Source organism: Hypomesus nipponensis, chromosome 23, assembly GCF_054491055.1.
Source record: "Hypomesus nipponensis isolate SF chromosome 23, ASM5449105v1, whole genome shotgun sequence".
Classification (NCBI taxonomy): Eukaryota; Metazoa; Chordata; class Actinopteri; order Osmeriformes; family Osmeridae; genus Hypomesus; species Hypomesus nipponensis.
The window spans coordinates 4,572,666-4,598,453 of NC_140383.1; the positions used below are offsets into that span (position 1 = coordinate 4,572,666).

The 25,788-nt window shown below is 49.4% G+C and overlaps 2 protein-coding genes across 5 annotated transcripts in view; one reads left to right on the forward strand and one right to left on the reverse strand.

Moving 5' to 3' along the window:
* The first annotated feature begins 350 nt into the window (after positions 1 to 350).
* Positions 351 to 5,715, forward strand: ecrg4a (ECRG4 augurin precursor a). Of its 2 annotated transcripts, XM_084689172.1 has the most exons (4): positions 351 to 523; positions 3,291 to 3,338; positions 3,750 to 3,919; positions 4,979 to 5,715. In XM_084689172.1, exons 1-4 carry the CDS (start codon positions 454 to 456, stop codon positions 5,126 to 5,128), a joined length of 438 nt encoding a protein of 145 aa, XP_084545298.1. In that variant the 5' UTR covers positions 351 to 453; the 3' UTR covers positions 5,129 to 5,715. The 2 variants fall into 2 exon arrangements, with proteins under 2 accessions (XP_084545298.1, XP_084545299.1); XM_084689173.1 differs by lacking the exon at positions 3,291 to 3,338.
* A 1,046-nt stretch (positions 5,716 to 6,761) lies between these two features.
* The window catches only part of uxs1 (UDP-glucuronate decarboxylase 1), a 28,808-nt gene continuing 9,781 nt past the window's right edge, over positions 6,762 to 25,788 (reverse strand). For all 3 annotated transcript variants that reach the window (XM_084689401.1, XM_084689400.1, XM_084689402.1), the window contains 9 exons: positions 23,792 to 23,896; positions 20,840 to 20,899; positions 19,395 to 19,516; positions 14,473 to 14,592; positions 14,164 to 14,207; positions 8,489 to 8,549; positions 8,124 to 8,181; positions 7,142 to 7,245; positions 6,762 to 6,923 (listed from right to left, as the gene is read on the reverse strand). In XM_084689401.1, the coding sequence (XP_084545527.1) occupies positions 6,792 to 6,923; positions 7,142 to 7,245; positions 8,124 to 8,181; positions 8,489 to 8,549; positions 14,164 to 14,207; positions 14,473 to 14,592; positions 19,395 to 19,516; positions 20,840 to 20,899; positions 23,792 to 23,896 (806 nt within the window). In that variant the 3' untranslated portion in view covers positions 6,762 to 6,791. The remainder of the gene's footprint in view (positions 6,924 to 7,141; positions 7,246 to 8,123; positions 8,182 to 8,488; positions 8,550 to 14,163; positions 14,208 to 14,472; positions 14,593 to 19,394; positions 19,517 to 20,839; positions 20,900 to 23,791; positions 23,897 to 25,788) is intronic.

The window sequence follows — 25,788 nt, forward strand, 5'->3', positions numbered from 1 at the left end:
GTGAGGGGGGGAGGGATTAAGGAACCCGCTCTCCTCCCCCTCCCCCCCTCTCCTTCCCTCACTGCTGCGTCTGTCCTTAGCAGAGGTGGAAAAGTACCTCAGGCACACATGAACGTTCACTTAGCAGTAAAAGTAGGCTGAGAGCCACCACCCCCCTTCCCCCCTCCACCCCCTCCCCGTCAGGAGAGAAGACAGGCCCGCTTCTGTGGGCTGCTGACCACATCCCCCCCCGACCATGGGACAGTTTCCACTACAAACACTTGTGCATGTGGCCACCCCCCCCCCTCTCTCTTCCTCTCCTCTTCTCTCCTCCAGCCATTCTCCTCGGCTCCCCCTCTCTTCTCGTCTGTCTGGATCACTTGTGCACCGTGCGAGTGTTTCTGGATCTCTTGTGCACCGTGCGAGTGTTTAGGTGTTTGTCCCAGTCGGTGAGCGCGGGAAACAAGGGGAGTCATGTCTTCCCAGCAGCTGTGTCTGAGGCTGGTGGGACTCGTAGTCCTGCTGGCAGCGCTGACACTTACAGGTGAGCCACACCCTGCTCCTCGCTGTCTGTCTCCCTGGTGTGAGTGAGTGTGTGTGTGTGTCTCTCTCTCTGTCTTGTGTGTGTGTGTGTCTCTCTGTCTGGTGTGTGTGTGTCTCTCTCTGTCTGGTGTGTGTGTGTCTCTCTGTCTGGTGTGTGTGTGTCTCTCTGTCTGGTGTGTGTGTGTGTGTCTCTCTGTCTGGTGTGTGTGTGTCTCTCTTTCTGTCTGGTGTGTGTGTGTCTCTCTCTGCCTGGTGTGTGTGTGTCTCTCTGTCTGGTGTGTGTGTGAGTCTCTCTCTCTGTCTGTCAGTGTCCAGGCCAGCCTGTCTGTCTGTCTGTGCGTGTTTCTGTCCATGCTCTTCTCCGTGCCTCTCTCTCTCCCAGTCTCTCTACTCCTGTACTGGACAAGTTTATTATGAATTACTGAAGACAATTTCAAAGCAGGTCCATTTATAGGGGTTTTAAGAAAGTCAAATGATCATTGCACTCTGCTGTGCTTAGCAGGGAGTGGGTGACAATCTCACAACATTAGAGGGGGGAACAGGAGATGTTTCACGCACATCTCTCTGTCTCTCTCTCTCTCTCTCTCTCTCTCTCTCTCTCTCTCTCTCGCTTTCTGTCTCTCTCTCTCTGTCTCTCTCACTGTCTCTCTCTCTGTCTCTCTCTCACACTGTGTTTACAGTGGTTGAGCAATAAACTCCAACAGTCCTTTTGGGGGAAAAGGAGAGATGAAAGCATAAAATCTCATTTGGAGGGGTCAAGAGAAAACAACATCCTGAAACTAACTTTTTGGGGGATGGAGAGATGGAAGCAGGCGGAGGGGGGCACGGGAGGAGGAGTCTAGAGGAAGGAGATCACAAGGAAGGAAGAAAGGAAGAAAGAAAGAAAGGAAGGAAGGAAGAAAGAAAGAAAGAAAGAAAGAAAGAAAGAAAGAAAGGAAGGAAGGAAGAAAGAAAGGAAGGAAGGAAGGAAGGAAGGAAGAGAGGGAGGGAGGAAGGAAGGAAGGAAGGAAGGAAGGAAGGAAGGAAGGAAGGAAGAAAGGAAGGAAGAAAGGAAGGAAGGAAGGAAGGAAGGAAGGAAGGAAGGAAGGAAGGAAGGAAGAAAGAAAGAAAGAAAGAAAGGAAGGAAGGAAGGAAGAAAGAAAGGAAGGAAGGAAGGAAGGAAGGAAGGAAGGAAGAAAGAAAGGAAGGAAGGAAGAGAGGGAGGGAGGAAGAAAGGAAGGAAGGAAGGAAGGAAGGAAGGAAGGAAGGAAGGAAGAAAGAAAGAAAGAAAGAAAGGAAGGAAGGAAGGAAGGAAGGAAGGAAGGAAGGAAGGAAGGAAGAAAGAAAGAAAGAAAGAAAGAAAGAAAGAAAGAAAGAAAGAAAGAAAGAAAGAAAGAAAGAAAGAAAGAAAGAAAGAAAGAAAGAAAGAAAGAAAGAAAGAAAGAAAGAAAGAAAGGAAGGAAGGAAGGAAGGAAGGAAGGAAGGAAGAAAGGAAGGAACGAACGAATTTTATTCGCCATGAATGTTTGCACAAACAAGGAATTTACTTTGGCAGGAAGGTGCATACATTAAACATATAGGAATCTTGAAACTTAAATATGTGGTCTAACTATACAAAAGGAGCAAAGTCTAGCTAATCCTAAAGGGATTTAGAATAAAATATAAAATATAAGTAGCCATAATTACAATCTAACCTCAAAATACAGATAATGCAAAGAGAAGGATACAATAGTGCAATGCGCAGGGTGTCATTGTGCAAAACCCTGATCCATTCTCCTACTGTCAGTGGGCTCACCTCGTTTAATGAGAGAGGGAATAAAAGGAGAAGATGAGGGCGCAACAGGGCGGGAGAGAGAGAGAGACGGAGAGAGAGATGATTAGAAAGCACGGCAGGTAGAGTTTGACATGGAAAATCGGAGTCATGGTCAAATTTAGATGCTAGGCAACATTAGGAAAACAGCCACCATTTCACATTCCCACGACATGAAAGCCCTCCCTCCCTCAGTTCTGCTCCACCGGGCTGACTGCAGAGGAGATAAGAAAAGTTCAGTGGTGAAATTGGTCTTTTTGTTGTTGAGCAGAGCTCATTTGGAACCCACACCCAGATTTTTCAGCGTGTTTCACCGGAGGCTGTGAATGTTTGTTTTTCTGAGAGGATCGCCAGGCAATGTGTGTGTTGTACATAATAATTTTCATCTCATGGAAAACGGGGCCCTCTGTGTACAGCGCATTAACTGTACTGTTTACAGCGCATTAACTCTACTGTGTACAGCGTAATAACTCTACTGTGTACAGCGCATTAACTCTACTGTGTACAGCGCATTAACTCTACTGTGTACAGCGCATTAACTCTACTGTGTACAGCGCATTAACTCTACTGTGTACAGCACATTAATTCTACTGTGTACAGCGCATTAACTGTACTGTGTACAGCACAATAACTCTACTGTGTACAGCGTAATAACTCTACTGTGTACAGCACAATAACTCTACTGTGTACAGCGCATTAACTCTACTGTGTACAGCGCATTAACTCTACTGTGTACAGCACATTAATTCTACTGTGTACAGCGCATTAAATGTACTGTGTACAGCACAATAACTCTACTGTGTACAGCGTAATAACTCTACTGTGTACAGCACAATAACTCTACTGTGTACAGCGCATTAACTCTACTGTGTACAGCGCATTAACTCTACTGTGTACAGCGCATTAACTCTACTGTGTACAGTGCATTAACTCTACTGTGTACAGCGCATTAACTCTACGTTTCCTGTTACTTGTCAAGATGTCTCCAGTGATAAAGGTCTGGAAAGGATCTTGAAAAAGAGAGAAGGTAAAGTACATCAAACATTCAGTGTGTCATGTTCATTAAACATAAAACAATCCCTTTTTACAGATATTAACGAATCCACCTACTACTTGACAGACCAGTCATGTACTTGGAACACTTGATTGACCCGAGTTCCTACTCCTCCCAGAAGGCTCCCTCAGTCTTCAGTTCTATATTGATTCTACGCCAGGGGTCTACAACCCTGTTCCCGGAGATCTACCTTCCTGTAGGGTTTTGCTCTAAAACTAATCTAGCACTAATCTAACACTGGCTGATCAGGTAACTTAGTTTTGAATCGGGTAAAATAACTGTGGTTGGAACTTGGAGCACAAACCAACTGGCAGGCAGAGTTCCAGGAACGTTGGAGACCCCTGTTCTACGGTCTCCCAAACCTCACTCTCTGTCTCCCCCTAGTGGTGGGTAGCAGTAGTACACCTGTCCGGGCTGCGGTGGCCGTCCCTGCCTCCAAGGCCAAAGAGTTCCTGGTCAAACTACGGAGGCCCAAGAGGAACATCTGGGACCGCAGTCGGCCAGATGTGCAGCAATGGATCCAGCAGTTCATGTACATGGGATTTGATGAGACGGTGAGAGAGAGAGAGAGAGAGAGAGAGAGAGAGAGAGAGAGAGAGAGCAAGGCTACGATATAACCTGGGTAGAACAGCGTAACAGATGCATAACACGTACCGCGAGTGGCCTTGCTGTTAGCCTCCCCTCCAACGGCTTTGGGTTCAAACAAACCGTTCAAAATGAGTCAATGGGCATAAGCCTGTGTGCCATGAGTCGTGTGGGATCAGACGGGGATCGACTTCACTGTATCGAGGGTCCCTGGAGCCTAAGGAGGCTCCAGCCTTTGTGTCCTTCCACCAACTCACCTGATGCCAACAGATGGTGTCCAGATGGCGGCCAGTCACAGAGAAGAGCTGGCACGTGAGCTAGGAAACTGTTCTGTCATCGCTACACCTGTGAACTGTTTGTTTTGGTGGACCGTGGACAGACGTTATGAGGTGGGTGTAAGGATGGGAGGATGAGAGAGGGATTGGGAAAGAGGGGATGTGAGAGAGAGATGAACAGACTGATTTGTACTCTTTGTCTGAGCCTGGATGAACAGACAGAAGGCTGCTGTCCCGACAGGAGCCTGCAGACAGTCGAGTTCCTGGCTGGTAATAATTACACCTCCAGTAGCTCTCAGTCTGTTTGACGGAGAGGCTGAAAGAGCAGGTGGAGACAAACGCTTCATGCACACTTCATCACACACACACACACACACACACACACACACACACACACACAGGTGGGTCAATACTAACAGGGAAGCGGACAGGCAGACAAGTTTGAACAAACAGATTTTCTGATCAAATGTCCTCTCAAGCTGTGATTTTGATGGGCTTTTGAGCCATGTCAGAAAGTTGTAGTCAAAGTTAAGAAAGTGAAGCAAGGAAGGAGAGCTGGTGTTTGTGTCTGCAATGGTGCAATATCTAAATACCAGTAATTCTTCAGTGCTTTATCAGTTGGTGGGATTGCTTCACTGGCTCCACGTGTTCCCCACCGCTAGCCACCCTAAACATTCACACCTCCTTCCATCATATTTCTCCATCAAACATCTGTGTGTGAGTGAGTGTGTTCTTGGTTGTGTGTCCGTACAGAGGCTGGAGGCGGACCTATCTTACTGGATGGACCACTCCCGCTCCAGTGACCAGGGCCGTCAGCACCACTACGATGAAAACTCTCCCATCGGACCAAGATACCCCGGGTCCTACCGCCACGGAGCCAACGTCAACTACGACTACTACTAGTCAACCTGAACTAGTACTAGTCAACATGAACTGGTACTAGTCAACCTGAACTAGTACTAGTCAACATGAAATGGTACTAGTCAACCTGAACTAGAACATATTCACTCCTAACATAACCTGGGTGAATAACTACTCTGTTCACTCTGCAGTTAACCAAGTCAACGTAAACAATGATTTTCACTATACTAATCTTACTAGTGTTTTAGTCTGTGTAAACTACTCACTTATGTATTATCTAATCTCAATATACAAACCAAGCTCCGCCTCTCTTTATGTAACTTGAACCCCAGAAGTCATTAAGAGAACTACAGTGATGGAGGCATCTCTTCAGCTCACCAATGGGATGTCCTCTGGGTACTGTAGTGAGATTCTGTACATTGTATATCAGCAACATTATAACAAAACTGTTGCTCCTGTTCGGTAGCTTGGTATCACAACTATTATTAACTTATATGTTTTGCTGTTAAAACCTTGTTCTTTTGAAGGGAAGGGTTGATGCTGTGAAGTTCATAAAGTACAGAATGTTGTGCACACTAGCGTGCGCAAGGCTGTCATCTCTGCAGGATTAATAAAGTTTCCTGACTCGACCGGTATTTGACCTCCCACGCCAAAAACACACCTACACTCCATAACAGGAGACGTAAAGGTTTCGTAACACATAACAAATAAACAACAGCCCCTGCATGGACACACACACACACACACTACATTTTTTATTCTGAAATATTTTATTAAAATAGGATCTTCACCTGAAACTGAATATCATAATATTAAAGTTTTCACAACAAATCTTAAAAACCACGACAGGCAGACAGCAAAGTTGAAACTCTTAACTGCTTTGTATGAAGCGCCAGGCTTGTGGCCCTCTGAAGGAACACACGGTGTGTGGGCGACGCGCGTGTTTGCATGGCGGAGGGGAACGGAGGGTGTGTGTGGGGGGGGGAGCACTCTGGATCATAAAGACGCCCCCCCACACACACACACCTCCGCTGTGTTTCATTAGAAACACTATAAACAAACAAACAAAATTACGAAATCTGATCGCGTCACAACACAAAACAACCCAGCGTGAATGGCGCCCACGCCTGGTCTCCTCCTGGAGTTTAAATAACAGATGCATCTACAGACACAAAGCATCCTGGGAGGAGGCTGCAGCTCTTTGTGTTGCGCTCTAATCGTTCTCCTGCTGCCCAGGCACATCCTTCTGAGAGCCAGAGTTCTCTCTCGCTGTCTCCATCCTTAATCTCTCTCTCCCTCCCAGTCCTCCTTCCGTCTGGCGACAGACCACGGCTGCCGTGCGTTGTGAGGCCCGGTCGGTCGCATCCCCCGGGCCCCAGGAGAGCGTGCGCTCGTGCTGCGCTCTGACAGAGTGTCTGTCCAGCGTCCAGCAGGAGGAGGCTGCCTCACTCCCAGGCTGCTGAGGTAAAGCTGCCTCACTCCCAGGCTGCTGAGGTAAAGGTGCCTCACTCCCAGGCTGCTGAGGTAAAGGTGCCTCACTCCAAGGCTGCTGAGGTAAAGCTGCCTCGCCCTGGAGCCAGAGTCTGAGGTCCTCCAACATCGTCTACTGGAAGCTGTCTCTCTCACCCCCCCCCCCCCCTCTCCGTATGCTAACCCCCCACTCCCACCCCCCCCTTCCCCCCAACTGACCCCTGACCCCAGGAGGTCAGTTGTGGCGAGGTCGTCCCTTCTTCATGCGTGCAGCCTTGGGTTTGGGGATGTACTGGTTGTTGGCCTGGTGCTCCAGCTCTCTGCTGAAGTACTGGATGGTCTTGTTCAGACCCTCCTCCAGGGGAACCTGGATGAACACACACACCCCAAAACCGTGAAAAGGACAGATAAGATAGAAGACAGTGTCAGCTTTGCAGTATGGGTGTTCATATAATCACATCAATCCAAACCTGAGATGGATAACAGAGTGTGTATGTGTGAGGTGTGTGTGAGAGAGACAGCAGTGTGTGTGTGTGTGTGTGTGTGTGTGTAAGAGGGAGAGAGACAGCACATGCGTTTACACACCACAGGTTCCCAGCCCAGCATCATCTTAGCTTTGTGGATGTCAGGTCGTCGTCTCTGTGGGTCATCCTGAGCCTCAGGAAGGAACTGGATCTGACTGTGGCTCACTGTGTGTGTGTGTGTGTGTGTGTGTGTGTGTGTGTGTGTGAGTGTGGACGGAGATACAAGTGTGTTAGACATGTTTAATGAAACAAGGTATTTTCAGGCCATCTGCCACCTGTCTTTTAAGTGTGTGTACACACACACACACACACAGACTTTTAACGAGGTCATGCAGCTTTCTACATGAGACCCCCTGCAAGCCTTTAGCCACCACACAGCATGTGGTCTTCCCTGACCGACACAGCTGCTAGTCGGATGGCTCCGCTCCAAGAACAGAGAGAGAGGGAGAGAGAGCGAGAGAGGGAGCGAGAGGGAGAGAGAGAGGGAGAGAGAGACGGAGAGAGAGCAAGAGAGGGAGTGAGTGATAGAGCGAGAGGGAGAGAGAGACGGAGAGAGAGCAAGAGAGGGAGTGAGTGATAGAGCGAGAGGGAGAGAGAGACGGAGAGAGAGCAAGAGAGGGAGTGAGTGATAGAGCGAGAGGGAGAGAGAGACGGAGAGAGAGCGAGAGAGGGAGTGAGTGATAGAGCGAGAGGGAGAGAGAGACGGTTGGAGAGCCTTTTCTAATCCTCTGAGTCGCTGTGTATCATTTTAATTTGGAAGTTCAACAAATGCTTTGGATATGTAAACACTTCCACTTTGCCATGCCAATAAAGATTTAGCTAATTCAATTGAGCGGAAATAGGACAGGGAGAAAGGGAGAAGGGAAGAGAGAAAACGAGAGAGAGAGAGAGAGAGAGATGGAGGCAGGGAAAGGGAGATAAGGGAAAGAGAAAAGGTAAGGAGGGCAGAGCAGGAGATAAAAGGGGCCCTCCTAAGGATTGCAGGATGAGATAAGATAGGGAGATGTGAGGCTGATGGCAGTGGGGATCGATCTCTGACTCACCCACTAGACTCTTGATGAGCTGGGCAAACTCCAGGATGGTGTGTTCCTCTGGGTTCCCCTGGGAGAACACACATGTCAGCATGATCACCTCAGCATGAGATCAATACAGGCCTACACACATGTACACAGGCCCACACACACACACACACACACACACACACACACACGTACAATATAATTGATCAAAAGTCATCTTTGTAAGTGCTGCCTGACACCTTGTTAGTGTAAGAGAGTGGAACACAGCACGGCGTAGTGAAGTATGGGGGTGTACGGTGTATAGAGGAAGTTATAGAATGACATCATTATTGTATAGTGTGGTGTATAGAGGAAGTTATAGAATGACATCATTATTTAGAGCAACTCACTAGATTGACGGGGCTGCTGATATTACTGTTCATCAACGCCACCAGACCATTCACCAGGTCACTGGAGAGAGAGAGAGAGAGAGAGACAGCGAGAAAGAAACAGTGAGAGAGAGATAAGATAGTGGGAGAGAGTGAGAGAGCCAGAGAAAGACAAACAGAGTGTGTGTGAGAGAGCTGAGGTGTGTATGTGTAAGGAAGAAGCTTCAACATCATTGGCTCCTCCAACAGACACCACAGAGAGCAGCAATCCACAAGTGGGCCTTAACTAGGGACGTGGCGACAAGACACGAGCACAGGAAGGGCAGGGAGGAAAGGTTAAGCAGCGCAACAGAACCTATAAAAGGCTACTAATCCCCTGGAAACAGACAGAAGGAAGGAGGCATGGTTATTAGAAAAGGACAGATAAGATAGAAGACAGTGTCAGCTTTGCAGTATGTGTGTTCATTTAATCACATCAATCCAAACCTAAGATGGATAACAGAGTGTGTATGTGTGAGGTGTGTGTGTGAGAGAGAGACAACAGTGTGTGTGTGTGTTTCGAAGAGACGTTGCATAATAAAGGAATCCATCATGGATTGTCAAGTCTAATACTGAGGATAGTATGAATGAGGTCAAAGATCTATCTCCTCCAAATGGGAAGCTTTCAATGTCTAATTGGGAAACATTCAAGGGGCTGTCAATGCCCATCCTGGGCATATCCTTGACATCTTATTACACAATCTCTGTACTCCAACTCCCTATGATTAGACAATGAGAAAAGACCAAGGGCTGGCAAATACATCCTGAATAACTGGGTGATAGTGGATGTAACATTCCAAGTCTACAGAACTGTTCTGTTCGATTTCCTCTCCTATCCACAGATTTCCTTGCTTGGAAATGAACACAGTGTCATCGCCATCCTTACGTAATAGGATCATTACATAGAACATCACAGATTACATGTAATTCTCATCAGATGGCCATTACCACAGAAACGATGCGTTTGCTGCTGTCATAGTGTGCTGTAGGCTACTGTGTGAGGGTTAGAGGAGGCAGATGAGTGTGTGTGTGTGTAAGGTTGACACACTCGGTCTGGCTGGTGATCTAATCATGCAGATCATATGAAGGGGAATGTGTGTGTGTGTTGGGGACTTGGGGAGTGAGTGATACCATGAAGGAAGACAGGAAGAAGGGGGTGAGGAGAAGTGGGAGCAGAGGCTAGTGGGGTCATCCTGGGATGGAGAGAAAGAGGGGCCCTGTTGGAACACTTCTCTCACTAATTGAGTCTATTAGGGCCTCATTAGGCCTGAAGATCTGCATGACGGGCAGCCAGGTCCCTGACGCATCTTCTTCATTCCTCCCGTCCTCCTCCCCAGGTCTGAGCTGTGATAGGCTCATCACAGGCTTCTCCCCCCTCCAGGTCTGAGCTGTGATAGGCTCATCACAGGCTTCTCCCCCCTCCAGGTCTGAGCTGTGATAGGCTCATCACAGGCTCCTCCCCCCTCCAGGTCTGAGCTGTGATAGGCTCATCACAGGCTCCCGTGACGCCCTCATCGTCATGCAGGACCACGTCTGACTGAGGAGGAACGCATGTCCATTACTCTCTCTCTTCCACCTCCCCGCCACCACCCCACGGCCATCCATCTTTCTGTCCCCGCCATTCCTTCCCCTTCACCCCTTCCCCCAAGTTCAGGTCCTACCGCCCCGTCCTCTAGTCCTCCAGCTCTCCTGGCCTGAGGGCCAGCCCCCTGACAGGTGCGTTGACTGTCTACCACGGATCGGTGCCACTTTTTGACGAGCGGCCCTGGATCTAAACGGCAAGCCTTCCCAGGCTAGCGTGTGCGCAGTTATTGACGAGCGGGCAGGGGCCCAGCGCTCGCTCTGTTGACTGATCTCCAGCTGCTGTTGAATCTGTCGTAATCGATACGGTGTAGAAAGAGCAGGTTCGTTCATTAGTGCTGCTCGCTGGAGCAGGCTGCTCTCAGCGTGTTTGTCCACTGTTTAGAGATAGTCAAGGATAAATACAAATCTGGTGTGTCTTTGTGTGTGTGTGTGTGTGTGTGTGTGTTAAACCATGATGAGCATAAGCCTTCATCTCAGTTTCTCACTCAATCGCCATAAAGGACTTTAGTCAATATGCCAATCAAAGTGCTGGAGCGCATGCAGTCTGACCATCTCACTCTCGCCTTCTCATTCTCTCTCCTCTCCACACCCCCTCCTCATTTCTCCTCTTCACCCACCAATCACTCCAGTAAAAGGTTCCAGACCTTTGGTTCATTGGTCTACCTCCTTCCTCCCTACCCGTCTTGCACCCTCAGCTTTTTCTCAATTTATTGTCTGTAGGCTTTTAAGGAACTCACAAAAACATTTTTTCCAACTACCAGGTGTCCGGAACTAGAACCTTCTCCCAGAGGAAGAGCACAGCTGTCAACAAAGACACGCGTCACACGTCCTGGGAGGTGACAACACAGAGGGGCTGGACACAGGACACCAGAATGAGAGCGGTCTGTGCGCATGTGTGTCCCTTTGTGCTCAAACAAGTGGTTTATTGGTCCAGACAAGCCCCCATTGCTAAGTGAGTGAGGAGAGCATGCCATGGCCTTTCTGTTAATGTCAGAGTGAATCAACAATCGGAATCACTGCAGGTCCACAGATATCCGCTGGGAGAAACGACCCCTCTGCAGTCGATCCTTTTACAGCATCTCTCCTATTCCTCCATTCATCCTATCCCTCCATCCATATCCTTTCTCTTTATTTACCCTTTTATTACACAAGAAGGCAGCCCTGATTGGAGAGGTATTACTGGGAAAATATGAATGAAATATCACAACTAAAAAGCCTCTAAGACGAAAGCCTCTGGCCCAGATGCAGTTAGTTCCATTTCCCCAGAGGCTGGCCCAGCGGAGCCCCATCCTCCCTAAGCCTCCCTAAATGAAACAGGAGAGGAAAAATGATATAATTTCTGCTGGAATCTATTAAAATCAGGCTTAATCGGGGTTTTTTTTAAGACTACAAATGGATATAAAGCTGAGACTGTGGATAGGCTGATGGGCCTGTAGCCTGCTGCAGATGGGATTAATTTACTTATTTATCAGAGGTTGTGTTTTCTCAGTCAGAGTCGGCGCCCCAAGGCGGAGCAGGATCACAGGTAATCTGCTGCGTCGCGGCAGGGCCAGGGCTGTGGGGCCAGGCAGCACCAACAGATCACAGAACTTCTAATCTGAGATATGGTTCCCCCCTTGCCCACACCTTGGCCCTGGAGGAAGATGATTCCAGGAAACAAAGGCAGGCAGGAAAAGTAACTTTACAGCTATAACAAAATGGTGCCAAGTTACATGGGAGGAAACTCCTGAGAGGGCAGGCGAGGGGGGCGGGGGAGGGGGGCGGGCGAGGGAAGGAGGGCGAGGGAGGAGGAGGGGTGCTTGAGGTCGTCAGGAAACCCAGCGGCGACGCCCCCTCTCATCTTCTTACCCTCGTCAGGTGCTCAACCATCTAGTCTCCCAGAAGATCCGCCCCCCCAGCTGCAAAGCAGCATGGGAAAGTGATGACAGGCCGATAGGGAGATATAAGATGGGGCGACGGAATGAGACGGAAAGATTAAGTGTTTGACGCAGATACGAAAGAATAAAAACTGTCAATGAATGGACATGGTGAAGAGAGAGTTTGTGTGAGTAATGTGAGAGAGAATAGAAAGAGAGAGAAAGAAAAACTGCAATGTTGAGACTGGATATATGGACTAGATAATAGTGATTGGTAGATATAAACAGCTATGTGATGGTGACGTAGATATGTCGAGTTATGTGATGGTGATGTTGGTAGGCTGTCAAGGTGCGTCACTGTGGTTTCTTGGCTTGGACTTCAGAGGGGTGGAGGGAGGAGAGGAGAGAGAAGAAGAGGGAGGAGAGGAGAGGAGAGGAGGGAGGAGAGGAGAGGAGAGGAGGGAGGAGAGGAGAGGAGAGGAGAGGAGAGGAGGGAGGAGAGGAGAGGAGAGGAGAGGAGAGGAGAGGAGAGGAGAGGAGAGGAGAGGAGAGGAGAGGAGAGGAGAAGAGAGGAGAGGAAAGAATCAGAGGTTGAGTTTGGTTGATTCAGGCCTGGCTGATTCTTAAGACTAGTAGAAATCATTAAGTAAGTCTGGCTAAGTCACTCAAACTCTTCCAGCAGTGGAACAGAAAGGTCAGGTCAAGGAGCTACATTCCCACTGTTTACACAAGGCTAATTAAAGAGATGGAGGGTTCCAGGTAAATGTTTACTTTGAGAAGATAGGAGAGCTTCAAATAGTCAACCCTTCTCTGATCTCCACCCAGCACACGGCTGTGTGGTTCTGCCAGATCATCAGGCTGGAAATATGATGAAAGAAGGCCCTGATTAAATTATTCTCCGAAGATCCTCAACACACACACAAACACCGTCACACACGCTTTGACTTACACTCGATGCAATCACCAATACAGCTTTGAAGATGTCTCTTTGCTCCAGTGAGGATGGGATGGACTGTGTGTTAGTGTGTGTGTGTGTGTTGGTATTTAAGTCCATCACCTTTCAAAGAACAGCAAACCCTTTTTTCTCCAAACACTCGTGGACGAACGCAGCATGACCGTCCTGCCTGTTGCTCTGAGATTTTGCAGAGCGTTATGAAGTCACACACACATTGACTACACACACACACAACCAAAGGAAAGAAGAAAATCATACAAATAACATACACAATCAGAAAGACAGATAGAGGCAGAGAGAGAGAGAGAGGGAGAGAGAGAGAGAGAGAGAGGGGAAAGAGAGAGGGAGAAAGAGGGAGAGAGGGATAGGGAGTGAGAGAGAGGGAGAGAGAAGGAGAAAGAGGGAGAGAGGAATAGGGAGAGAGAGAGGGGGAGGGAGAGGGATATAGAGAGAGGGAGAGAGAGGGATAGAGAGAGGGGGGAGAGAGGGATAGAGAGAGAGGGAGAGAGGGGAGAGAGGGGGGAGAGAGGGATAGAGAGGGCGAAACACACACAACACGATAGACCGACACACGAGTGCGGATCAGCGAGCCAGACCTAGAGCCTTTCAAATCAACACAGACTTGCTGCCTGCTGAAAATGCCTTGAACTCAATTACTAGAAAGCATTAGTAATCCCATCAAACGGGTCCAGGACACCTCCCTTCTCCTCACCTGGGTCAGCCCAGAGGACGGCTCACATCCATGGGGCCGGGCTGGGAAAGGGATGGCACCCCCCCATGGTGAACGTTTTAGACACACACACACACACACACACAGGCAGAGCGCATACGCATGGACACACACACACTATGAGATTATGTTCCAGAAGAATCTCCACATGGACACACGTGGGTGTTGCTCACACTGTCGCAGTAGTGCTCTGTTGGGTGCATTGTAGTGTGTTGGGCAGAGAGAGAGAGAGAGGCAGACAGGAAGAGAGAGAGAGAGAGGCAGACAGGAAGAGAGAGAGAGCGAGATATGAAAGCCCCCAACTGAGGGGATTCTCAGCACTCTGGGCTGCAGGCCTGGAAGGCAGCTACATAAAACATTCAGAGATTTACATAGACGCCAGGATAAACATAAATGCAAATATCCCTTACAGATGTGACTGTACGCAAGCCCCTGTGTGTGTGTGTGTGTGTGTGTGTGTGTGTGTGTGTGTGTGTGTGTGAGAGAGAGCACTTGCATATCTTAGCATGCTAGATGAAATACTAAGACTTACCTCACATACTGAAAGGCTCTGGTCTGAGATCCGCTACCGTAGACCTGCAAGTGCCAGGAGACAGAGAATGCAGGTTATCCACTGTTATCAACCCCCCTCCAATCCTCATCCATCCATCCATCCAGCCACCCATCCAATCCTCATTCATCCAGCCACCCATCCAATTTATCTGGTTGTCAAGCCATCAAACAACCAATCAAAGCTGATGACAATCAACCGCTTCACCCCTTCCATCCATCCACCCATCGACCAGAGACATCCATCCTTGATTGTGTGTGTGTGTGTGTGTGTGTGAGAGGGAGTCCGTACAGTGAGGGGTTCTCCCTGCAGAGCCTGCAGGATGAAGTTGCTGACCACGCGTCCGTCGTTCATGTGCATCCTGGAGCCGAACGTGTTGAAGATGCGAGCCACACGCACCTCCACCCCTTCCTGTGGAGACAGGAACAGGAAGTCAGCAGGACCAGGAAGTCAGCAGGACCAGGAAGTCAGCAGGACCAGGAAGTCAGCAGGAAGTCAGCAGGAACAGGACGTCAGAAGGAACAGGATGTCAGCAGGAACAGGAAGTCAGCAGGACCAGGGCTCTCAGGAGATGAGCAGCAGCTGGAGGCAGAAGAGGTCTTGGCGGTGTGGTGACACAGTGGTCGAGCAAAGATGAACTGCAGCAACTCTGACTCACATTAATATCTACTGATGCTTTTCCGTCCACCCTTTCAGGTCCTAATCAAAGCTTTCAGGGGGGGGAAAGGGTCACATACAAGCACACATCTCTTATCTTACGGCTGGACATGAAAGCCAAACCCCAAAAAGTGAAAGTTTCTGATGACACTGAAAGTTTCATCAGAAACAGACGAGCAAAACAAACTACTTCAGCGTTCGACAGGGTAGATCTGAGAAGGGATCTGGATTATGGATGTGCACAAAGACACCCAGCCTGCAGGCGCTTGGAGCTTCAGAGGGTTCATCTGTTCGTCCTTGCCTTTCTTCCTTCAAATCGCACATTCAATCGGATTCATGTAGCAGGCACTTCTCTCCAAAGCGATACATGGCACACATGGTCAGTACAGCAGGCACTCAAGGACCTGAAGCACACAGGTCGAACAAGCCTTCTTTTAGACACACAAGCACAAGGATACAAGTCAATACGAGGTCCTGCTAGCATCTGAAACCGACACAACAGCAGAATGGTCTCACCTACAACGCTTGAGCCGGGACAAAAGCATAGTTAAAATTAAAAGGTTGTTTGATAAGCTTAATCAATTTTATTATTACCAGTGACTCGATGATTATTGTTTAATCATTCCCTGTCCTACTGTACAGCATGATCAGATGGGGTTTATTGTTACTTCAAAAGAAAAGAGAGCCAAGAGAGAAAAGAGAGAATGTCAAAACTGTCTACGGACACACTTTCATTTTCTAGGACTTACACACTAACACAACTCGGCCAAGGACAGAACTTGTGCCTCCGCAAATTCCTTAAAAATTCTGCGACCCACTCATCCACAATCACTATCTTCTTCTCCATCCTTTTCTTCTCAAAAAGGTTTGCATGTCACTGGTGTGAATTCACCTTACTTGGCACCAGTTATGTAGCTAGTAGGAGGGGAAGAAAAGAAGGAGGAAGAGGAGGAGGTTGGGAAGGACACACTACAGTATAAACATTTCTAAACAGACAGGTCCTCTGGCCTTCTAAGTCGTACATTCTAAACAGCTTTTCTGTGGCCAGACTGCTTTCTGGACAAGGACAATGTCCAGAACGCAGTCTTTAATCATGGAGAGGATCTGACGACCAGACATAAATAAAAACAACATGGCCTCATGAACAGCCTTGATATGCAAATGAAAAACATTCTGGAAGCCCCAAAGCAGGGTCCTGTAGAAGAAAATATGGTCATATTGCTAAATATGGACACAATAGGGACAACATGATTAAGTGGGGTCCACAACCAACCAACCAACCACACACACACACACACACACTAGCCAAAAGAAACAAATTGGTGCACTATACACACACTACAACAGATCCAAATGCAACACCCACATTTTACTAACACAAATCAGTGGGTCTGTGTTAATATCTGGCAGTTTGGGTGTTCATTGACATAAATAATGGCTTAATTAGAGTTTAATTAGCGCATGTAGTGTCAGAGTCATGTGTCTGTGTGTGTGTGTGTCCTTGTTAAGGAAGTGTTCTTGGTCTCTGAGAAGATCATTTAGTTCTGCTTTGTTGTACCAGTGCTGTGGATGTTTCGTAATCCTGTGCTTGATTACCATTAATCCTTTATGACAAACACTAATCCAGCAAACCTTCTGTGACCCACGGGAGAAGCTAATCCTGGCCTAAAGTACGCACACACAAACACCCCGAAGGCCCTACATGCCAAGACACTGGATGTCAAGGAAATTATGAGTAAATAAAAAAAATAAAGGATTAAGAAACACGAGCGAGAACCAGAGTTCCACATGTTTCACTGCGGCATCCCTCCACACTCACACACCTGGTCTGGTCTTTTATTTTTGTGAGGGGTGAGGAGGGGAGGAGTGGAAGGTAGGAGAGGGGAGGGGGTGAGAGAGGAGCGAGGGGTGAGGAGGGGAGGAGAGGAAGGTAGAAGAGGGGAGGGGGTGAGAGAAAAGCGAGGGTTGAGGAGGGGAGGAGTGGAAGGTAGGAGAGGGGAGGGGGTGAGAGAGGAGCGAGGGGTGAGGAGGGGAGGAGAGGAAGGTAGAAGAGGGGAGGGGGTGAGAGAAAAGCGAGGGTTGAGGAGGGGAGGAGTGGAAGGTAGGAGAGGGGAGGGGGTGAGAGAGGAGTGAGGGGTGAGGAGGGGAGGAGAGGAAGGTAGAAGAGGGGAGGGGGTGAGAGAGGAGCGAGGGGTGAGGAGGGAAGGAGAGGATGGTAGAAGAGGGGAGGGGGTGAGAGAGGAGCGAGGGGTGATGAGGGGAGGAAGGAAGGAGTGGACAGCAGAGGAGGGGAGAGGGTGAGAGAGAGGCGAGGCCCAGCTGGAAGGGGTGTGATAGTGAGATAGACAGACATCCCAGAGGGGGGCCAGTAGAGGCTCATGTTTGATACCCTGTGATTTGATTGTGTTAATTGGTGACGTGGTTGGCATGCTCGTGTGTGTGACAGACTTCACAGTCTGGAGATGTAAATAGCAGCAGTGTCGAAGGGCAATACAAATGTGTCAGGATCCACCTCCCTCAATGTGATCGCAGGGTTGAGGGAGAGGACTGGGAAGGAGGAAAAGGGATTAATAAAAAAGTGCAAGTGCATATCTAATCAGGCATAAGGTGGACAACCCAGATCACGAGGCAAGTCTCCTTTAGCAACTGAAGAGGCCTCTGTGTGTGTGTGTGTGTGTGTGTGTGTGTGTGTGTGTGTGTAAGCAGATACACAGCTTAATTGCCCTTGCTCTGCCACAGTCTAGCGCATGTCCATCTACAAATGGCAATCAGGTTAGATGCCACAGGTGATTAGACAGAACGCCTGGCTACAATCCGACACCTTGATCTTGAGTGTGTGTCGAGTCCGGTAGACGGACCCGGGGGGGTGGACAGCGGTCACGGGCACATCACGGCCCCCCCCAGCTGGTTCTCCTCCGGTCAGGGTTCCAACACAGCTTCCGCCGTTGTCTGACTCGGAAACAGCTTCAGCCCTGATTGCCTTCAGCCTGGCCAAGAGCAGGAACAGTCCCTGTACGCCAGCTAACCTTCATCCCTCTCTAAATGCCAATGCATATTAATGAAGTGTTGGGTCTGACAGATGTAATTTGAGATGCTGTGATCCTACTGGCTCTCTGACTGACAGGCCGTGATGAGGCCTCTACCTAGGATACTCCTGGGCCGAGCGAGGGAGGAGCGAGCGAGCGGCGGAGATAAGAGAAATATCACCTGTCTGATGCACAGACAGGCCACAACAATGGGATCTGATTGTGAAAGGCTGTTGTCAGTCAGAGGCACCGGGAAGGAAATCTGTGTCCATGTGACGGCTGGGAGCGGCCCACATAGCAGGGGAGGATGTCAGCGTCTATCCATCCATCCACCCATTCCGTGTAAACATGGGGTAACACAAGTGAGTCTGATGATAAGTCACGGGCTGCGTGTGTGTGAAAGGAGAAGCTCTGCTTTTCTCTGTTTCTTCCAGGTATCGGTAGGCCCAGACGCGGTCTCATGCAGGGAAGCAGCATCGTGTGTCGGCTCAACCAACAACAGAGACAAACAGCCTTGGCAAACAGAGAGAGGGGAGGGGAGGGAGGGACAAGGGGAGGAGGGAGAGAAAGAGGGAGAAGGGAAGGAGGGAGAGAGAAAGAAAGAAAGAAAGAAAGAGGGAGGCTTTATAGATAGACTGACGCAGCACGTAGGACCTTTCTTTCGTTCAGCCAATAATCTCCAGGAGGAAGAGAGTGGGAAGTGAACGCAGGCCGTGTGTAAACAGACAGGCTGCACGCCAGTTGGCAGAGAGGGATACACACGCCGCGCTGGTGTCACATGTTCGCCCGGCCACGTGACACGCGTCCATCCTCATCACACACTGCAGCAGACAGTGTCCGTATGAAACACACATACACAGAGACGTCCCAGTAGATATATGCAACACACACGGTACTAAACGCAGGGAACCGAATGTGTGTGTGTGTGTGTGTGTCACATCCCAGCCCATTAAAAGAGGGAGAGATACAGTACTTTGACAGAGGCTGAGACAGAGAGAGGTACAGGACGCCAGGAGTGAGAGTGTGTGAGACTGAGATGAAAGGGGAGAGAGAGAGAGCAGTAGTGAGAGAGGTTGTGAAAGTTCATTCAGCTCCATTCAGCAGTTCCTGGAAATGGGGTATTAAACAAAACCGTATTCTGAACAGGCTCATTAATCATCCAAGCAAGTGTACCTGCCCAAAATACTACTAGAACATTCAGACCCCGGTATACCTTCCCTGTCATGGATGTTAAGCAATACCTGTGGGCTGTCTGGGGGCATGGGGAGATGGGGGGTAGAGGAGGAAAAATCACTTCAGAGAAATATCAAAAGAGGCTTTGGGCAGAGAGAAAGAGCAAGATATAGATTCAGACCCAGACCCAGAGAGACCAAGACAGAAAAAGAGACCCTTTGAGAGACCTAGGAAGAGAGACTTTGAGAGACTGCAATAGAGAAAGCGAGAGACAGGCTTAGAGAGAGAGACAGTCTCAGAGAGAGAGACACACGGAGAGAGACACACACACAGAGAGAGACCGATAGTGTATCTTACCTGTTTCATGTAAGCGTAGCACATAGTCTCAGCCACACGCTTGCCCTCATCATAGCAGGCCCGGGGCCCTATGGGGTTCACATGCCCCCAGTACTCCTCGTTCTGGGGATGCACCTCCGGATCTGACACACACACACACAAACACACACACAGTGTGAGTAGTGGTAATTGATTTTGAAGGAGAAGGGTAAGGAGGGGTTTACAATAATACTGTTTTTAGTAGCTATGCGGCTATGTGTGTGTGTGAGTGAGTGTGTGTGTGTGAGAAGGGAGGGCATGCACTCATGCACATAGACACATACACATCCCAGTAATTGGTTTCTCTAAGTACTCTCCTCCTGTAGCTGTCGACAAAGCGGAGGAACAAAAGCCCAGTCCCACACACAGTAAGCACCGGGACTGTACACAACAACATTATTACACCCCGCCCCGACGACACAGTGTCAACACCACCACCACAGGAAGGAAACAATCACCTCCTGAAAGCTAGTGGCTGAGCTGTGTTTCTGCATGCGAAGCTTTGGGCTGCGCACCGCAGTGAGGCGCACTGCTGATTGTTACGATGCCATGATGGCACCTCAATACACGGCGGACGAACTGGATGGGTCGGGAAATTTGAATTTGAAGACTGTTTAGCCTGAAGGGACTCTGGTGTCTGCTCTGTGAGACTGAGAACGCCGCGACGGAGGGGAACCTGCTTTCGTACTGCGTGAGGAGGGGTTGGTACGGTGAGAAACGCCACAGGCTTCATCAGACCCTTCTAGAATGTCCCAGATGGCTAGCATAGCCTGGAACACAAAAACACTTCCTCAAAGTGGCAGGTGCAAGTCAGAACTCTTCAAAAGTATTCCGTGTTTTTGCATCGTGAAATTCCCTGGGCGGGAATACGGAAGCTTGATTTATGGCAGTGTGCCACAAAGGTAAACACAATCAGAAGCAAGCTACTTGAACCCGCTAAAATTTTGCCGTGGCCAAGACGTACACACCATGTACAGATGCATCATGCACATCAAGGGGCTAGCTGCCTGGAAGTAATGGCTGGAGGTTTGTGGCTGTCAGACACGTTGGTTGTTCCTCTGCCCTGGGAAGCCCTGATTTTCCCTGGCCCGGCCTCTCCTACCCTAGCCTTCCTTATCCTAGCCTCTCCTAGCCTCCTCTGGCCTTGCACGGCACATTAGAGACCGGAGTCAGATCGATAAGCCGGCGGTCCGATGCATCTGGCCATCAGCCCTGACTGTCAGATGGGAAGATGTTTTGTGTCAAAACACGTGGAAAAACGCGTGAGGAGCTGGCGCAATCCATCGACTGCCTTTTTCTGTGTGTGTGTGTGTGTGTGTGTGTGTGTGTGTGTGTGTGTGGAAGAGAGATAGAGAGGTAGTGAAGGAGGCTGTTAGGGAGGTACGTGTACAATTAGGTGTGTGTGGGAGTAACTGTGTGTGTCTTACCTCCGTACACTTCAGACGTTGAGGCCAGTAGGAGACGAGCGCCGACCCGTTTAGCTAATCCTGGGAACACAGACGAGAGCAATCACACACAGAAACCCTGGAAAGACCCAGACCAGATCAATCGCACCCAGAACCGAGCCGGGGGAGGGAAGGAGGGAGGCAGACGTGATCTGAGAACAACGGAACTGAGAGAGACTCCAGCGGGCCACCCAAGCCTCTCTGAGGGGGCCGAAATCTAGGACAGCCTCATGCTGCAAATAACCAGAATATGCATGCTTGTGTGTTTGAGATGTGCCGTGTGTGTGAGTCCATAAGCAAATTGCAGATACTTTCCCCACCCCAGTTTGGGCCCCTACACCACTGACTAATTGAACACAGAATGGAGCGTTAAGTGGTGTGTGAACGCAGGCGCTGATGAAGATGGCTGAGGTGTGTATTTATGAACAATACCCTACTGATGAACCATTTCACACTCCCTTCACACACACACACCGAGTAAATAAAAACAGTCATTTCTATAATTGCCAGGCATATCTGCCGGCACTGTCAAGACATGCTAAAGAGGCAGCAGAGCACCCACACATACACACACACACACACACACAGCTCTCCTCTGGAATTTTTCTGGGTGAGACAAGGGTGGTAATTGTGGTAATAATTGAGTATTGATAATTGTGTTTGATGACACATTGCTACAAGCTGTCAGTTCAGATACACTAACACACACACACACACACAAAAGGTCCCAATTCAGCCTTTGTCTTGCTGAACAACAAACTGGTTTATGTTATCAATATGTGAAGAAAAGAAAGACAGAAATCGGAAGACTGACAAGTCTTTTCTAGCTGGTTTTCGACGTGTTGAAAAACAATCAAGGTGACAAAAACCTCTGTTACTAATCAATACTGGTATTGAATCCTCCTCACATTCACCCTTTCTACTTCTGTGGCAACCGACCACGACAGCCAGCTGACTGGTGTTCCTCAGCCAATCACAGCTCTCCGAGCGGCAACCGCTGGGGGAGTTGCCGTGGTGACGGCCAGAGACAACAGATGTAAGTGGCATACTCTGGTTGTGACATTGCTCCAAGTGAGATTGCATTAGAGAGACTCCATCCTCCTTGCGTTGAAGGGAAGCATGTCATGTCCTTGGCCTTTACATTAAGGAGGGAAGCATTAAGCATAAGCAGCCCCACCATCACCATCATCAACATTATCATCCTCCTAACCATCCTCATCCTCCTCTCACTAATCATCCTCCTCCTCATCAGGACATGGAAATCCAGACTGGAGGACTGATCCCCCCCCCCCCCTTCTCTGTTCCAGGACTCGCATGTCCCCTCTACAGGGCAGGACAGAGACTCACATGTCCCCTCTACAGGACAGGACAGAGACTCACATGTCCCCTCTACAGGACAGGACAGAGACTCACATGTCCCCTCTACAGGACAGGACAGAGACTCACATGTCCCCTCTACAGGACAGGACAGAGACTGACATGTCCCCTCTACAGGACAGGACAGAGACTCACATGTCCCCTCTACAGGACAGGACAGAGACTCACATGTCCCCTCTACAGGACAGGACAGAGACTCACATGTCCCCTCTACAGGACAGGACAGAGACTCACATGTCCCCTCTACAGGACAGGACAGAGACTCACATGTCCCCTCTACAGGGCAGGACAGAGACTCACATGTCCCCTCTACAGGGCAGGACAGAGACTCACATGTCCCCTCTACAGGGCAGGACAGAGACTCACATGTCCCTTCTACTGGACAGGACAGAGACTCACATGTCCCCTCTACAGGACAGGACAGAGACTCACATGTCCCCTCTACAGGACAGGACAGAGACTCACATGTCCCCTCTACAGGACAGGACAGAGACTCACATGTCCCCTCTACAGGACAGGACAGACTCACATGTCCCCTCTACAGGACAGGACAGACTCACATGTCCCCTCTACAGGGCAAGACAGAGACTCACATGTCCCCTCTACAGGACAGGACAGAGACTCACATGTCCCCTCTACAGGACAGAGACTCACATGTCCCCTCTACAGGACAGGACAGAGACTGACATGTCCCCTCTACAGGACAGGACAGAGTCTCACATGTCCCCTCTACAGGGCAGGACAGAGACTCACATGTCCCCTCTACAGGACAGGACAGACTCACATGTCCCCTCTACAGGGCAGGACAGAGACTCACATGTCCCCTCTACAGGGCAGGACAGAGACTCACATGTCCCCTCTACAGGACAGGACAGAGACTCACATGTCCCCTCTACAGGATAGAGACTCACATGTCCCCTCTACAGGACAGGACAGAGACTGACATGTCCCCTCTACAGGACAGGACAGAGACTCACATGTCCCCTCTACAGGACAGGACAGAGACTCACATGTCCCCTCTACAGGACAGGACAGAGACTCACATGTCCCCTCTACAGGGCAGGACAGAGACTCACATGTCCCCTCTACAGGGCAGGACAGAGACTCACATGTCCCCTCTACAGGGCAGGACAGAGACTCACATGTCCCTTCTACTGGACAGGACAGAGACTCACATGTCCCCTCTACAGGACAGGACAGAGACTCACATGTCCCCTCTACAGGACAGGACAGAGACTCACATGTCCCCTCTACAGGACAGGACAGAGACTCACATGTCCCCTCTACAGGACAGGACAGACTCACATGTCCCCTCTACAGGACAGGACAGACTCACATGTCCCCTCTACAGGGCAAGACAGAGACTCACATGTCCCCTCTACAGGACAGGACAGAGACTCACATGTCCCCTCTACAGGACAGAGACTCACATGTCCCCTCTACAGGACAGGACAGAGACTGACATGTCCCCTCTACAGGACAGAGACTCACATGTCCCCTCTACAGGACAGGACAGAGACTGACATGTCCCCTCTACAGGACAGGACGGACACTCACCCAGCATGTTGAGGGTTCCAATGGTGTTGGTCTTCAGCGTCTTGATGGGGTTGTACATGTAGTTGGGGGGAGAGGCAGGGGAGGCCAGGTGATAGATCTGGTCCACTGGAGGAAGGGAAGGAGACAGAGAGAAAACATCAGAGGATATACCCCCGGATGGGATGACATTGGAACACTGTCGTCATTATGTTATCTTCTTCTACTGTTGTAGTGGTTCCATTGTTCTAGTGGTTCCCTCTGCACGAGAGACTGAACTTCAACCCAACTCAAGACTCGCTTTCATCAGTTGCAAAGAGCTGCACAGTATCCAGCATTCCCCCTGTCAGTCAAAGACAGAACCAATGGTGGAGATAGGATGTGTGTGTGTGTGTGTGTTAAGGGTGAGTTTGTGTGTGTGTGTGTGTGTGTATGTGTTAAGGGTGAGTTTGTGTGTGTGTGTATGTGTTAAGGGTGAGTTTGTGTGTGTGTGTGTGTATGTGTTATGGGTGAGTTTGTGTGTGTGTGTGTTACTGTTAAAGGTGAGTTTGTGTGTGTGTATGTATGTGTTAAGGGTGAGTTTGTGTGTGTGTGTGTGTTAAGGGTGAGTTTGTGTGTGTGTTAAGGGTGAGTTTGTGTGTGTGTGTGTGTGTGTGTGTTAAGGGTGAGTTTGTGTGTGTGTGTGTGTGTTAAGGGTGAGTGTGGGCAGACAGCACTGATACACTTCAGCACCAGAATCTTGTGGGAGGTTGACTTTAAACCGTCTGTAAATAGACCATGTGACCCACACTCACAGTGGCTGCATGTCGTGAGTTAGATAGCCTCGACCCACTTTGGCCCATTTAAACCTGCTTATCGGTCGTGTGAAAGACGTATTAGTTTTCAGAACCTGTCCGGACCTGCTAAAGGAATTGAGATTTAAATGAGAGAGATAAAGAAATAAGTTAGGGGAAATGAAGTGATAATTGATTCCTGTTGAAGTGTGTGTTTTTGCCATGGTATTGGGAGTTTCCTGAGAGTTATCATTCAGTTCTAAAGGTCTCAACTAAGCCTTGTAGGACCATGCTGGGCCAGTGGAACTCTCTCTGTATCTGGATGTCTCACACAAGAGTCCCTCTCTGTCCTCCTCTCCCTCTCTTCTCTTCATCTTCCCATCCTCTACAACTCCCTGCTGACCCTCTCCCCCTGTCACATTCTCTCTCCTCCCGTTTCCCACAATCACCTACCGAAAGATGTGCGTTTGCATTATGCATGTCTGCCTTGTGACAGCCTGCAAAGATAACGTAGCTCAGCTGCGCCTTGACGCCCGCAACCCCTACCCTGACAGAGCTTCATTATTCATGGAAGCACCTGGAACAAGGGGAAGACAGTAACGTTAAGAGAGGGGAGTGAATCCCAGGCAAAGCAGTCTCCTAAGGAAACCGTATCACTGTGGTTTGGTTTCTACGGTAATCTGTTTTTGGTGATGGCGTCTTGTTCTTCCTATTACTTAAGGTGATCTACATCTAGCTGGAGCTGGAGCCAACTGCAGATGGAGCCCAGCCCAGTCCTGTCTCCAGCGCTCCCAGTCCTCCAGCTGACAGGCCTGGGAGACTGAATTGACCGACCCCCCCCCCCCCCCCCCATGATTTACTGCAGTTTTCCCCCTTTCCAGTTTTCTGCTTGAAGTTAAAGTTAAATGAAGAGAAGGTAGCAGTTTCCTAAGAGCAGCCATCTTCCTCGAGTCTTCCCAGGAAAGGTTGAAGGCTACACTGCTGACAGGCTGCACAGCAGATGTTCGCAACCACTAAAACATAAAAGTGAATTTTTTTGCACTCCGGTAGGCTTTGCTTGTCTGGCACCTCGACCCAAATCTTTCCAATGTGTTAGCTGGTGGGCTCAGGAGGGGGGGGGGGTGGGGGGGGGGGGGGGAGAACGCTGCCAGCCCCTCAAAAGACTACTACCCCCTCAATCAAGGAGGCCCGTGTGTTTTCATGAGCAAACCCATTTGTAAGGTGTGGTTCTACGGCAACTCGCGAGGA